Below are 17,002 nucleotides of genomic sequence, written 5' to 3' on the forward strand. Positions count from 1 at the left end.
AATTTCTTCTAATACCGTAGAAAAGACATTAAGAACTCATGTTGGTATAAGTGATAATGTGTCAGATTTTACTTCATTGTGAAGCGTTGCCTAATTAGCTGTGAGAGAAACATCTCTGAGATCTGACAAGGAAAATATGTTCAGTTCAAAGTCATGTCTGTAGTGAAGAACACTTTTAAACTCATATACTGCAAATTATGTGATATTTATCTCCACTGAGATAAATAACTCCCCTGAGATAAATATAAATTTAAGCATATGAGTAGGAAATAAATTGCTGATGACATCATCCTGGGAATAATCAAATGTATTTGATTAATTCAAATTTTTATTGAGATTTTAGCAATGTCCTGGTGTCAGTTTTCTGACTTTAGATCTATCTTCAGAAATGTTTGCTTCTTTCTTAGTCTATTTCCTTTAAATATTACTTGAATAACATTGTTATAACTGGAAAAATTGTGTTGGATGTTAAAAGAATGGATCAGAGAATTTCTGAGCAAAAGAAAAAATTTTGTTTGCCTTTTGCATTGAAAAAGAAAGCCAACCTATTAAGCTACCCTAGTAAACTGACATTCGGAAAAGATCATGAAAGTGATGACAAATTATCTATAAATCACATAATTTATAGTAGAAGTATAAATATCGTAATATGCTATAAAATATTTAACATTAAAATGAATAAATCAGTCTTGCACTTTGATTAATTATGATGCCATCAATCTAAAGCAGTAAATTTACCATTATTTGGTTTAGTTTTCACTCCTGAATGTCATCCAAGTCAGTTTTCTCTCCATAAAGTATTTTCATTTCAATGAAAGTTTATTCAGCAACAGGAAACAAGTTCATCATTCTAATCATCAACACCTTTAAAAACAGATCTGAATTCGAGAGAGACACAGGTTATTGTTCAGATCAGCAAGGACAGATAAACACTTAAACCATGTTAAGTTAAAGGGAATTGGGTGCCAAAAATATCTGTGAATGCGGGTGTTATCTTCTACAAGACTTTAACTGATATATTGAGAAACCTTAGAACAAAAGAAAAGAAAAAAAAATAAAATGCTGGGCTGTGTTTTAACCCTGAATGATACTTCTGTGAGGGGTTAAATGGAAGAGTTGTATCTTCCTCTTTGATGTGTCATCAATTTCCCAGACCAGAGGTTTGAAGTACAGAAAAGTTGGTACCACATTGCAGAACAGCAACTATTCTCCCACTCGCAAGAAAATACAGCTGCTGTCGCTGACAATTCATTGCTGCTTGATGTATGGGGTATAATTTCACACGGAAGGTATCACAGGAGCTAACCACTAGTTTATGTTAGGAAACCTGCAAACAATGTCAATTTACCACTACCTGAAACAGCAGTAAACCAAGTCAGAGCATCTCAAGTTATCATTACATGGAAACATGTCAGCAGTTACAAAAAAGGGAGAGAAATAAATGTGGTTGCTGAGGGGTTTCTTTCCATGGAATGAAATGACTTTATCCTTCCTTGAAAGTCTTTTTCACAGTGAGATAATCATGCTTGAGACTGGTAGCTGCAAGACAGGGCCCACTTGTATAAAGAACTACCCTATATTTTTCTTGTTTACTGTACCTCCTTTGTAAAATTAGGGGATTTATCCATTGACTTTAATTGAAGTGTGTCTATCTGCAATGTTTCAAGATCGGTTCTATTGTTCTCTGCAATAAGATGTGAAAATTGAGTCTTTCTAGCTTTATTCAATGCATTCTGTTCTAAAAATCACATTATACTGGGGTCTGGTTTAAAACCTTTTTATGTCATTACATTTTGGATTGCTCACTAATGGAAGGCTTAAGTTACTGTTGGATTTTCTAGCTGAAGTACGGTAGAAGACACATTAAGATTTCTCACCAATTTTAACTTGATGGAAGAAACCCAGTGTGAAAATGTGCTAATAGCAGCATTTACCAGAAGTAATTTCTGTTTATTAATGCATCTTGTCAAGTCGCACAAGCTAAGCAGGGTAGGGAATGTTCAGTACTTTTGTGGGAGACCTTTCTGGTAGGGGTCAGGGATATACTACGGAGGAAATGGTGCGTAAGTGGTAGCAATCTACCTTGTCATTATTGTTAATTTGTATCACATTATGATGATGTCTCTTACATGGGGAATATATACAACTCTCATTTGCTTCTCTGTTTCCTTAAACACTTTTCAGATTTTTTAACATGAATTTTACAATGCAGTGCATTCTGCTTTCCTATATAGCACCAGGAACAGTCTGGATGTAGCTATCAATGTTAGTCTGATGGTTTTAGTACAACCATTTTTCACTAGAATGCACAGAAACAGAAAACATGGAACTTTTCTGCAGTGACAGCACTTTTGCTGAAAGTTTCCTGAAAGTTTCTCAAGTCCCAGATAAAATTTTGTACAATTTCTCTTTCTTTCCTTCAGTACCTGCTGGAAAGCTGTAACCTGTACCTGGTTACAGTACCTGGACAGAATATGTCTTTGTTCCACTGATCACACTTTGAAGAGAAATAGTGAGAACCCATGTCCTCACATCTAATGCTTCTGAGAAAGAGCAGCTAGAGACACACTCTAGGGACATACATTAGTGATTTCTATTTATTCATTCAAGGTGGGTCCCAAAACAAAACTAAGATTTATTTTCTCTGTCTTTTGTTTCTGAGTGATTCTCCTCATCTGCTTCCTAATTATTTGCTTTTATGCTGGACACAGATATTGCCACAATGTATAAATTTCTGAATTAAGTCATAGAATAGGTTATGTTGGAAGGGACCTTAAAGATCATTTGGTTCCAACCCCTAGCCTTTGCTTCCTTCTGATGCAAGAGGAGGAATTATAAAACTGTGAATATTCTCCAAAGAAAATTGTTTTCTACTTTGCTCTGTCACCACCAACTGCAACACATTTTGGCTACAGTCTGCTCCTACTTTATAATGATAAAGTGTACAAAGCTATGTGAACAAGACTTTCTTTTGTTCTGCAGTCCAAACAACAAAACTAGCTCTCCTATTTCAATCCCTAGAAATGTTTTTTTGTTGTTGTTGTTGTTGTTGTTGTTTTATTATTTATTTTGGTTCATTTTCCTCTTGAGACTTATTTTAACATGTTTCCCTAGTAGTTTTGTGCATTAAGCTTTGTTAACAAGGAGACAAGGGATCTATCTGGGGCCCTCTGGAGGGAGAGAAAGACCATGACTTTCCTGGCAAGAAAGTGTGGATTCCCAGGGACCAAATGGGATGCCAGACAATGAGAGTCAGAACTGACAGGAGCAAACAGGCGATGGACAGGCCTGGGAGGAAATGGAAATAATTTTTCAGGGGACCACAGAAGCCTGGGCAGTGCTTTCTGCAACTCGGTCTTTAACCAGGATCAAGTCAACACAAGTTAACAGAAAGATCCATCTGTAACAATTCAATGAACAAGGAGAAGTTCCCAGTTTCTCTTCTGGCTGTCCTAGTAACTTGAGTTTTCTCTGTTTAAAAATTACATGTTCTGAGGTTTTGTGTGTTTGGTTTTCATTCTAATAAGGCAGATTAAATTTCAAAGACTTACGGGTTTCAAGACTGCCCTTCTGTTGCTTACCACTCTTTGCTGTGGAATTCAGCTTCAGTAGGTCAACAAAACACATATGACCTTAGCAAAAAAAAGCATAAAAAGCAATGTTGTATAGGCAGCCTAGCGTATGCAATAGATAGTTGTACAGCAAGCTTCTGTATTTTTCTAGTGCACCCGAATGAATTTAACACAGAGAAATAAAATTTAGCTTGCCTTCATTTCACAACCAACACTCAATAAATAATACATCGTAATACCTAAAAAATTAATAATTGCAGCTCACAGACTTTGCAGCATTCCTTCTTGAAATGGTGTGCTAATGCTCTTATCCTATTTCTTGCAGGGTATAACAATGTAAAAATGGCTGTACTGAGTCAGAACAAAGGTGCCTTAAGGCTCTTACCCTATCAGTGAATCTTGCCGGTAGTGGTTGTTTTGGGAATAATATACGAACAAAATAAAAGATATTAAAACTTCTGCTTGAAAGTCTTCACATCCTCCAGCAGTACGAAGTGTTTATCGTGGGGTGAGATCTTTGAGTTTATTAGATTCAGTTTTAAAAAAAATCCAAGTTTTTAATCCAGCAATACACTTCGCCATTTATGACATCATGGGACAATCATACAGTTAGCTATACTTACTGTGCAAAAATATTTTACACAGTAGATGATATTAGATAATATTGCCTGGTATCTCTATTTACCTTCCCCATACTCTTAAAATTTCATAAAACTCTGCATTAGATGTTACTCTTCTTCTCATTCATCTTTTTGACCAATATAGATACTCCTTATATACTCGACACATACCTTCTGCTAGACATAAACTTCAGCCACTATGGATGTTCAATGCTCAGATCTAACACAAGAGATGCCTCAAAGATGGGAAATGGGTAATCCCATTGATTTCAGTGATGATCTTTTCTCCACTGACAACAAACAACCTCTCTCACCTTTCACATAGTAACTGTTGTGTGGCGATTTTGGTTTGTGCTGATGTGAAGCACTTGAACGTGACAACATTATTTCATCATTCTGATTCCTTGTGTTTTGGTTCAGGTGACTACTGCTGTCAGTTGTTTATTCTAAAACATATTGTGATCTAAATACAACAAGTATAGTAGATACAATAAATACAAATAAAACAGAGGAAATATTCTGTATACTCAAATCACATAGTCCTTTGTGAACTGAAAAGCTGTTGTTTGATAAAAATGTCTGCTATATCATAAGATGTCTTAGTAAGGAATAGGAAAAAAGATAACAGTGCAGTACCTCAGATGTGCAACACATTTTGTTCAAAACAGCAAAAGCTGCAGATGGGCTAGCTTTAACTTTATGAATTGTATACAAAGGTCTCTCAGATTCTTGTTGGGTTTTTTTGTTTGTTTGTTTGTTTTTTCTTACACAAGTATATCATAACCATAGGGTCATTTAAGTTACCCCAGTTATTACAAAGCAATGTTTTCCATATGGAAACTTCTCCCTGGAAAGTAAGAGGCTTCTTATAAAATGCTTGAGATCAAAAAAAGCACATAGTATTTTAGCAAACCGAGTATTTATTTCCACCACTGACATTAGCTGAGGCCTGATTATAGATGTTATCTATATCAAAATATCATACAGTAAATTAACATTTTACCCACTTGAAATTGAGAATACAGTGAAAAATTCTCCAAAAGATCCTTCTGAGTCACTGATTGAAGGCAATCCTTTCACTTAGGAAGCATCCTAAAATCAAAAGGGTTTCTTGTCTCTTCCATGCATGTTTGAACTCTGTTTCAGAAAATCTCTCATCTAGTGGCCAGAAATATTTTCTAATTTGTAGTCTAAATTTTTTCATAGTTAGCATCTTCCATTTTTTTCCCAGCAAATTTTCCCTTTAGCTTTTACAGCTGTTATTTTTCTTGGTTGTTTTTCACCCTGATTTATTAAACTTGCAGAGACTGAACATACATGAAATCTTCCTCAGCCTGTATTTAGAATCTTTCTAACTTTTTCTTTTTCTTTTTTTTCCTAAAATATTCTAGCATTATTGGTGTCAAAGTTGCTGTGAGTGTTAATGTAATTCAGAGAGCAGATAAGATTTTGGAAAAGCTACTGTCTTCACCTCTTGCTGTTCATCATACATAGGTTTGCGCATTGTTATTACAAAGTCTATTTGATAAGATTCAATGGATGGAAGAATGATTGCAAATGACTTTTTACTTGACAAGTCAATCTAAAAATTCAGAATGAGCTCCAAGAGTTAGTTATAAGGATGTTTGTCATTTTTCCAAGTCAATGAAACACAAGTCAACGTTCTGATTTTCAGGCATGAGCATTTGAAAAGATTATACATTTTAAAATATGATACCCGGGGTCTTGTGGGTTTGAAACCATCAGAAAGACCAGAACTGTTCAAACTAACCAGTATTTCAGAGGTAAAATAGTAGTAATAAAATGCTTGTCTAGTTGCTGAAATAGTCTAACTTTGATACTGTAACTTTTTTACATATTTAGTTATATGCAAACACCTTATCAAAAGAATAAAATCAAGTACGTTCAACATGCCCTGACCATGTTTTTAGAAAGTTGTTTAATTTTATAGATTGATAGAGGCAAGCATGTCTCTTAATATTTTACTGTATTTATTACTTTTTTTTTTTTCCTGCAACAGTCTCTTCCTATGGTGCACACTTTGTTAATATGATCATCTGAACAGGCTGCCCAGGGAAGTGGTTGAATCTCCATGCCTGGAGGTATTTAAAAGACAGGTAGATGTGGTGCTGAGGGACATGGTTTAGTGGTGGACTTGGCAGCACTAAGTTGACAGTTGGACTCGATGATCTTAAAGGTCTTTTCCAATCTAAACAATTCTATGGTTCTATCGTTCTATCTGTTCTGCTTTCAGGCTCTATATCTTCTATGCCACCTCTACCACATTTTATTATTTTTAAGTCCACCTTCTATGCTGGTATCTTTGAAACCTCAATGTTTATAAAAACACGAGTTAAACATCTGCTGGAATAGTGGATCTAAAGTGAATCAACCATATGGAACCACAGATCTCTGAGTTGCAACTACTGTGATCATTTTGTTAGACTGTTTAAAATGTAGGATTTTGTGATGAGGGTAAAGATTCTTTTGGAAACAGATTAATATATGATCATATACAGCACCCAGGAGAGCATGAATATCTGGAAGCTCTTGGGTGAATAAAGAGGCATAGGAAGATGAGGATCGGGGATGCTATTACCATAAAGAAGATTGTGTAAGCTCACAACGTACTCTCCAGCCTTGAAAAATAGGTATAGGACTACTTTCAAAGTTGTAGGTACAAGTCAAATTTAGAAAAATTAGAAGGACAGTGGGATTCTGCTCTACCTGCTTTCACAACTGCATGGGTATTGAATTATTTTTTCTGTTGGCCTGTGGACCCACACAAACATAGATATTTTAAAAAGTTGATACCTTCTTTACATGAAATTTAATATTGCTGCACTGATCAAAAGCATGCTTTAGAATGAATAATATAACCTCGGCCTTTTTCTAAGCATGACATTTCCTACTGTGAGATAAATAAAATATCATTAGGAAGAGAGCAGGAATTATACTGAAAGTAGCAGACAGGATTAAGTTTATTATTCATAGAAAACATACATATTTCAGTGCCAGCATAGGTATCACATATACCTTTCCATATAGTTAATGAACATTGGATAAGCATAATTGGAAACAACTACAAATTAAATGGAGGATCTGAATTCCTTTTTTATTTTGAAAACACAAGAGAACTTTAAGGTTACATGCTCATGCATATCAGGCTTACATTTATTCAGCTGAGGCAATCTGCACTTGCTTAGCCACAGATGGATATAAAGAAGATACTATTCATCTGAAACAATGATCCTTTTACTTATCATAGTTGCCATGCGATGTACATATCCCATTTAAGTGGAATGATCTTCACAGTGTTATAAAATATTCATGAAAAATTTTCAGGCAACTTGCAATTCAAAATGTTTCACAATATCTGATATGGATTAAAATGTTTTTGTTTTGGTTTGGGTTTTTTTTAACCATTTTTTAGCTGAGTCTGCTTTTACGTGTATACATGTTTATTAAAATATCAGTTTTATGCATTTATTCTGTTTTAATATCCTGCTTTACAGCCACATTTTGATACACTGCTTTGTGTGTGACATAAATTAGAATTAAAGGTCCCTAATTTATCCATCTGCAAAAATTTGTAGCAGTGTTATTTGGATTTCCAAAGGAAAATGTCCACAAAAATATCTGATAATGGCTTGGTTTTGTCAGGTGTAAGTGCTAATTTAGAAGGAAAAAAAGGATAATGGATAAGGAAAATAAGAGGAACCAGGAAGAGTATTTTCATAAAGTGGCATGGAATACTTATACCATACTTGTATTAGTTTTCAAAATTAATTCACTCTGCAAAATTACTTTGGAGCTGATGTTAGTATTAGTGAAGAAGCTGGTGAATTCCAGCTGTCCTACTGGGGAGCCCAGACAAAGTTTGTTATAAGCAGGTCTAATTCCTGAGGCTCCAGATGAGTTGTTTTGTTTCACACCAGCAGTGGTTGAGCATTCTTATTCTCTGGGAGTCATTCCACCAACCCCTGACCATCATTCAGAACTAATTTTTGCATATCCAGCAGCCAAGACCGTGGAATATCCGGTAAATCTGGACTCAACTGTTGTTGTACATCAGACCTGAGGTTTCCTTGGTTCTCCATCCTCATGGAGGTTTGTTATTTGAAGCCAAAAGCTAGTTGTTCCTTTCCCTTACGGGAAGTGGCCTGTTATGCCTGCTCCACAAATGCTTGAGGCACTAATATTGAGTAGGGTTTAACAGAAAATGCTAATTCTTATTTCAAATAACACACAGAGTATGATAGATTGCAAATCCCATCTCTTATACCCCAGTTTCCTTATTTTACATTGTAATTCAGTGATTAAAAAGATTAGACAGTGTACCTCAATTCCTTCGGTCTGAAAAACCAAACCCATGTAACCTGTTTCTGGGAGAAGGTGCTCATGTCCATGCAACAGGTGACAAGTGCTAAGGAGGCCAAAGAGGTTCCTCAACCTGGTGTTAGGAGAAGCCCTTGACAAAGGGCTGTCATGGAAGCAGTTGTGGGACTAAATGTATGAAAAGGAAGGCTTTATTCATTATTTCCCTCGCCAGCTAACTATGAGATGGTTTTATTTCATTATGTAGAGTGCTTCTCTGAACACCTTTCTCAAATTCTATACCTCTCCCAATTCATTTTGCATATAGCCAAATTGGCTCACGTAGAGGTCTGGACTGAGACTAGGATCAGGCATACACAAGTCAGTATAGTTGCACTTGACATTACAAGACATAAGTTCCTCTTCTGATCTGTCTCTAAAACACTGTGTGCAGCCTATGTTCCTGTGAAGGTTTTGATGATGCATATTCACACACACAGAGTGGTCTGGGAGATATAAATTTTACACTTCCCAGTGGTTAACATTTTGCTCCTTACAGTGGAAAATCAGTAGGATGCTTCCAAATTATTTCAGTCCTCTTACATCCAGTGGATTGAATAAGGATATAAATGATATATTGATTTGGAGATGTGTCAGGAGAGAGGAAAAATGTTTACCATGAGTTCCGGGTGTCCTCTAAGAATTTCCATTTCAGTTGTAGCAACGCATTTTGTGATGCAGGCATAGCTCCAAAAGCAAACAGAATAAGATCAGATACAGAGTAGTTTGCTTTAAAAAAAAAATAAAAGCTTGGCAAGAAAAAGCAGCAGGTAGCAAAACAAATTGAATTCATTTGTGTTACAGGCCCTCAGAAAGCTCAAAATGCGTAGGCATAAACCATATGAACAGCATCTCTGGTAGCTGCCTCTGCTTCTCAGAGAAAACTACGCAGATCACATTAGGCATCAATTTATTCCTCATAAACCACTAAGAGTTATCATATGGAGGAGCGTAAAAATCTGCTGTGATTAAAAAAACCCCACAGTTGTCCTGGAAATGAAAGTGTCCAAACATACACAATACTTAAAAGTAATGCATCTAACAACAGATAATATAGATGACGAGTGTCACTGCACATAGATTTATTCCCCAATAACATGTATAGACTGAACGAGCTTTTTTAACACAGTTACCCTCTCTGAGTTACTATGAATTTATAATGCTGCTTCTAAATGTTTATATTTGTCTACACTAAAGATGCAATAATTTATTAACATGGTAATAAATGTTTAATGCTCCTCATCTGTATCATTTTGTAAAACTCTCTCCTCAACCCCCTGATTCTTGAAAATATAAGAAGGGCAAACATTAAACTAAAACAACGATGCTTTAAAAATGGGTGTATTTATATGCAGAATTTTTAAAATGTCACATTTCTTGTTCATAACATCTGATTTTAAAGGTAACTGAGATGTTCAAGCCAGAATCTCATGTTTGGTTTAGCGTGTTGTGACTGATTGTTATCATTCAGTTGGGGTACTTTTTTTTTTAACAAATGGCCACATAGCAATGATAGTGGAATTTTAATGCAGGCATTAAAAAAAAAAAAAAAAAAAGTTAAAATAATGAAATTGGCTTAAAAATAAAGCAATATTTTTAAAACATATTTTAGGTCTTATTTTTTCCCCCTTCTGTTCAATTGGAATTCACCTGTTTCACTTTCGAAGGTCTTGTCTTCACTGCTCTCAGTGCTAGGTAGATTCCTTTGCTTTTCAAATGAGCTGAGATTCAAACTCCTGAGGAAAGACACCAAAGATAACATAACTTCTCATGTTGATGATAACAACTCATGTCTCATGTTGATGATGACAACTGATACTATTACTGTGAGCATCAGATACCCAAACCTACTTTCATGGTTATTTGAAGTCTGTGAACTTTAGACGGCATGTTGGAAACTTATGGTTGGACAGGATATGAATGTTTCTGGCTTTCTATTTAAGTTGGAATTTCACTTCCAGAGCCCCACCTCTTCCAAGTGATGCAAAGCAATTTTACTGATGACTAATGTAACTTTCCTAAAATTTCTGAAAGCAGCTAATAATCAGCCATAAAACAATGTGTTCAGAAGCGACCAAGCTCTAGGTGGTTAATAAAAACTTTTGTCTATTGCATCAAGTGTAATGAGTTAGGTATTCCTTAAATGCAACTGTACTGTAGTTAGTGACATTTTGTAACATCATGAAAACTTTTATGAATCAGCCTTATAAATTATATTTTATCTTTTCTTCATGGTAATTTTTGTCTGTGGACAATATTAGGTTAACAGTATTTACCAAATGTTAAAAAGATGTAACATTTTAATACAGCAATAGATAAAATACATTTTTAAAAGGAAGAAATTAAGACAAATAAAGAAGTTTAATTCATATTTTTTCCATTTATCATTTCTTCTTTATCACTGTAATACCAATGCATTCTTGCAGCTGTAGACATAAACGACTTTTGATTCACTTTCTAAGCTGATACGTGGATGAGTGAATTCGCTACATGTACTTTTCCTTGTTGTCATTTAAAGACAGTAATATCATTCTTTTCTCCTCTGCAGCAATGACAATGCAGTTCATAAGCCATCGGTTCCCTGACTATCACGATCCAACTATAGGTGAGTAGAGATTATTCTCTCTTCATCCCTTTCAATCTCTGCTTATTCGAGATTGCCATGCAATGAGAAGCTGCTCCTAAATAACACTTAGAGAGAAGCAAGATTTGTCAACTTCAGATTAAACCTTAATTTTGTGATCACAATTAAATTGTGTCATGGTCATACCATAGTGGGTTTTTTTCCTGAAATACTTTACACAAAATCTTTCAACAACAGATTTGTGGCTTTGTGCTCTATTAATGGCTATGTAATTATAAACACAGAAACTAAAAATTTTACAAGAAAGCAATCTTTCAAAACACTAAGGTAATGTAAAAATTCCAGTTTGGAATGCATTTTTAAAAGTTTTGTTATTTTGGTACTGTTTGCCACTTTTAAACTCTTAGTTGACCTTCTCTAGAAAAATCAATTGCCTACTGAATTTAATCAGTTGTGCTTTGAGGTCACATACTCTGCTAACTCCACCAGGTTCACCTGCATTATAAACTTAAGGAATCATAAATATTCATATGTCTGCAATACATAAGGCACCATCTTTAAATGCTGACCGTTGCACGACTATATGGCTGGGGTACAATGGGATAGTGAGCTGGAAGAGATCTGGGATGAATTCTGGTTGACTGAATGGAGTTTCTGTTTCTAAACCAGTTAAAATTGTGGCAAAAATTGTGTCTCATCAAAACATTTCAAAAGTTTTTCCCTTAAGTCAGGTACAAATTTGGAAGATATTTACAGGGTATAAACCCACGTAATTTAATGCCTTGAACAATCCTGAATTCTTGTTGTTGTATTGGGTATCATCTATTGATATATCCACTTGATGTCCACCAGGCACCCAGCAAGATGTCTCCTGCTGGGCACCTGGTGGACATCAAGTTAAACATGAGCCATCAATGTGCCCGTGCAGCAAAGAATGCTCATGGTTTCCTGAGCTGCATCAGGAGCAGTGTTGACAGGAAGTTGATGGAGGTGATCCTTCCCCTCTACTCAGTACTGTTGAGGCCCTACCTGGAGTACCGTGTCCAGTTCTGTGCTCCCCAGAACAGGAGAGTACTGGCAGACTTGCCCAGAGAGGTTGTGGAGTCTCCATTCTTGGAGATATTCAAAACTGTATAGATGTAGTCCTGGGCAGCCCATTCTAGGTAGCCCTGCAAGAGTAGGAGTTTGAGCCAGATGACCTCCAGACCTTCTTTCTTGCTGTTGAGCATCTTTTGGGCAGTATTATAATTATGAACATGAATGAGTGCAGTAAAAGATGTATGTCACATTGAGGTAGAAATCAGCCCAACTGAATGTTTATTCATTTAAGTGTTGCTTTATTACTTATTTTCACTTATACTTTCATTTATAGGGACTATACATGTGTAATATTCAGTTATACCTAGAAGAAGATGGCAGAATCTGGACCTCATAAGTGGGAGGCACTAATGATATTATTAGTTAAAAAGATTGCTTTGGGGAGAAAAAAAAATAAAAGGTTTTCCCAGCACCCTCAACCAAAACAATTTTTTGTTATCTTTTCAAATTTTATCTTTAAATTTTCAAAAATTTCAAACTCAGGTTTAACATCTATAAAGTTACATCATTGCTAAGTAGAACAGCTAATTATATTATTTCTTTTGATTTGTTATTTATATAGTAATTCACTTTTCCTGACTATTAACTCCTGGTAAATTGTGTTATTTTAATGATAAAACCCCCTCCCATATATAAACTCTTCATGCCATTAGTAATTTTATAACCATTAAAAATATTACAAAATAAAGATGACATATGACAACTCTAAAGAATGTAAAACTGCTATGGAATTGCTACAAATTCATTTGTAGTACTCAGGAAAAAAATAATCATTAGATCTAATTGGAAAAAAGGAGCATTAGTAGTTACTGACACCATTAAGTTATGCATATACACCCATATTTATTATTAGCTATCCACCTGTCATCTGTATTTATCCATATATTGTATCTTGTCATAATCTTAACTTATTGGTCTCTAGACGCTGCCACAATATGAATAATAGATAATCATAAAGAGAAGGAAAGCTTGTGATGAATTATAAGTACATAAAAGCCTAGAGGACCTAATCTAGATGCAGGTCTCCTTGAGTAACAGACAGATTCTACTTCATAAAACCAACACTCTAAGTAAGAGAAGAGAGAGGGAGATAGAGAACAGAAAAATGAAATATCGAATTCAGACTCACACACTTGGCTAGAGGCAGAACTGGAAGTACGACTCTGAGTTTTACCTGTTCAGCACTTCTGTCTCTCAGAACGTGCTGAGGACAAACTGAGAAAGGCTTATTTTCTATTCATGCTATAAAACTTGTAGAAGAGTATAATTCTGGGCTAAGTATGTATGTTTCCTCTTGGGTGAATATGTGGTAAGACCCCTCTAAATTGGACATGAAACCAAAAATCAAATAGAAGGAATCATTTGTTATGTGACCTGTAAAAAAATCTCAATACACTGAAAAAGTTTATTCTGTTGAGATTGTTATTCCTACTTTTGTGACCCTGGTTTCAAATCAAAGAATTCATCTAAGATTTTTTTGCACATCCGCTGGTAGGTATAATTTTAATGATTTTCCACCAGTCTAATAAAATATTACAGTTTTAGAGAATGTTCTGGGCTATCAGAAAGAAAGGTGATCCAGTATGAGTTTATCCAGGGTCAATGCTGTGCTGATACCAGGAGTTGCCAGAAGGAAGGTTATTCCTTGAAGGTTGCAACGAGTGAGGTACAAACATGTTTTATGTCAGGGGGAAGTTATGCTGGGGCAGAACAGTGATCTATCTAGCCAGAGTTTTGTTTCTCACAGTAACCCAGCAGCAGACAATGAGGAAAGAAAAAAATAGGCTACGTATGAAATGTACCTGCACACTGGCAAAGCGGCAAAGTAGAAAACTGAATGTAGCTTTTTAGCTATTTCTGAGATAGTAGTATCATAGAATCTTAGAATGGTTTTGGTTGGAAGGGATCTTGAAGACCATCTAGTTCCAACCGCCCTGTTATGGCCAGGGGCACCTTCCACTACACTGGGTTCCTCAAAGCCCCATCCAGCCTGGGCTTGAACACCTCCAGGGATGGGGCAGCCACAACCTCCCTGGGCAACGTGGGCCACTGTCTCACAACCCTCAGTGTAAAGAACGTATTCCTAACATCTAATCTAAATCTATGCCGTTTCAGTATAAAACCATTTACCCCTCCTCTTATTGCTACACTCCTTGATAAAGAGTCCTTCCCTATCTTTCCCGGACGCCCCTTTTAGGTACTGGAAGACTGCAATAAGGTCTCCCAGAGCCTTCTTTTCTCCAGTCTGAACAACCCCAACTCTCTCAGCCTGTCCTCATAAGAGAGGTGCTTCAGTTCATTTTTCAAATCATCTTTGTGGCCTTCTCTGTACTCGCTCCAATAGGTCCATATCCTTCCTATGTTTGGGTCACTGATCTCTCTGCATCTCAATAAGTATCCTTTCTTTTGTGTCATACATTTTAGGCCACTTTCATTCCTCAGCAATTTGTATCCTGTTTATGGGACTCATGAGCTGTCCTGAACTTTTCCGGGCACGCTGACCTCAGATTTAAGTATACTTCTTTGAAAATAACATATTCTGCCTACCTGTGGTTTTATTTATCTTCGGACATTTAAAGGGGAAACAATTTCTGTAGGTGTTCACTGAGAGGATGATATTCTCTGGAAATAACGAAAAATGTTCTATGATATGTTTGAATCGTAATCCATGGATTTCCAGCATTAACCAAACTGCTGAGTCTACTGTGTTCCTGTTAAGCTTTAAGATAAGGTCTATTGTTTCCTTTGCTTTAAATGGACACAATAATCTAATAAATACCTCCATATTTTTCCTAATGTTCTTGCTCTAGCTACTCCGTTCTCTATGTTTTCTGTGGTGTGAGATTGTGGCAGCAGTAACCATGATAGTTAACCGTGCAAATTTAGCCACGATTTAAGAAGGTAATGATGACAATTGATGGTGTACCTCCTTGCATTTGATAGGAATTTTTCTAAGACATGTTCTAATAGATATGGATGGGCAAAGGGTTGTGAAATGGAGGGGGTCTTTGTAAATAGCACCATTGTCTTTGAAATCCCAGAAGTCTATCACTTTTCATTTTACTGGAAAGACTTCAATGCATACTGGAACTACTAAGTCTTTATAACCACCCGTTTAACTTTTCATTGTCCTCCTTAAGCATTGACGTGGGAGTGGAATACTAATTTCTGCTGATTTTCATTTCTGTACGTTCCTGTGAAATATATTTGCATCGAGGTAAAAAAAGACAGAGGACAATAAACCTTTCCAAATGCACACGAGCATAGGACTGACACAATCTGGTTGATATTCTAGTTGAAAAGCAGAACCAAGCTGCATGCAGTCCGTACAAAGGATCCACAAAACCATCTTATGATCAGTTAGGAACACACAAAAAACCCGAAACAAGGAATCAACAATACTTCTTGCTTTGACTTAAGAATACATGGCTGCCAACTGGTTTCATGTTTTATTTCATAAAAGCCCAAATAATTTCAAACCTAAGAAATGTTCTGACGTTCAGTTCTCTTGGTATAATGACCACGTTTTGTGTCCTGACTTATTTCTTGCTCCATAGAAGCATAGCCATGGGCAATTCACTTTTGAAGATTTTCAGAAGACTTCTTTACTCCTTATTTTATTTCTATTTTGTACTTCATCTGTAAATTGATAAGACAGTGAGCTTTAAAAGGAGTCAAAAGATGAGAATATGTTTCTCTTTTGTCTAGTCCAACATGAAGCTACAGCGAAAATTGCTTACTGTTACTGACCAGAGAATACAGGAGTCCTTTCATTTTAATGTGCTGCCAAATGTGCTTCCCCTTCCTACTTCTGCTTCCCTCCAAACCCACAGTTAGGAATTTGTCCTAAACATTGTGCAGTAATAATCACGTAGCTTTAAAAATGCAGAGGCATTGTTATCCCCTTTTATGTGACAGTCCCTAGGAACATGGATTTTCCATATCATTCTTTTTCACTGTGGTTCGACATCATGTTGCTAATGCATTAATGTTTTCTCTTTCTACAGTGACTCATATCTCTAGCAATATAGTAGAAATATACAATTTGAATATAACGGTGCTTTGTACTTACAACTTTTTTTCTGTTATCCACTGACATTTTTGAAATATTGCAGGGGATCTTGATCACAGAAAGCTGCTGCTACTGTGACATGATGCAGGATTTACATCATCTCTGACTAATCTGATAGCCTTCTGTGATGAAGTGACTGGGTGGGTGGATGAGGGCAGGGCAGTGGATGTTGTCTACCTTGACTTCAGCAAGGCTTTCAACACTGTCTCCCACATCATCCTCACAGGCAAGCTTAGGAAGTGTGGGTTAGATGAATGGACAGTGAGGTGGATTGAGAACTGGCTGACAGATAGAGCTCAGAGGGTTGTGGTTAGTGGTGCAGAGTCTAGTTGGAGGTCAGTAACAAGTGGTGTCCCTCAGGGGTCAGTACTGGGTCCAGTCCTGTTCAATATATTCATCAATGACCTGGATGAAGGGATAGAGCATACCAACAGCAAGTTTGCTGATGACGCAAAACTGGGAGGAGTGGCTGACATGCCGAAAGGCTGTGCCGCCATACAGCATGACCTGGACAGGCTGGAGCGTTGGGCAGAGAGGAACCTTATGAAATTCAACAAGGGCAAGTGTAGGGCAGTGCACCTGGGGAGGAATAACCCCATGCATCAGTACAGGTTTGGGGCTGACCTCCTGGAGAACAGCTCTGTGGAAAGGGACCTGGGAGTCCTGGTGGACAACAGGA

General features: G+C 36.4%; 1 protein-coding gene across 1 annotated transcript in view; it reads left to right on the forward strand.

The window, feature by feature from the left end:
- The window catches only part of RIT2 (Ras-like without CAAX 2), a gene marked incomplete at its 3' end in the record, with an annotated part of 93,051 nt that overhangs the window by 41,478 nt on the left and 34,571 nt on the right, over positions 1-17,002 (forward strand). The window contains exon 2 of the mRNA XM_009887987.1: positions 11,118-11,174. Coding sequence (XP_009886289.1) covers positions 11,118-11,174 — 57 coding nt within the window. The remainder of the gene's footprint in view (positions 1-11,117; positions 11,175-17,002) is intronic.

Source organism: Charadrius vociferus, unplaced genomic scaffold (assembly GCF_000708025.1).
Source record: "Charadrius vociferus isolate BGI_N301 unplaced genomic scaffold, ASM70802v2 scaffold146, whole genome shotgun sequence".
Taxonomy (NCBI): Eukaryota; Metazoa; Chordata; class Aves; order Charadriiformes; family Charadriidae; genus Charadrius; species Charadrius vociferus.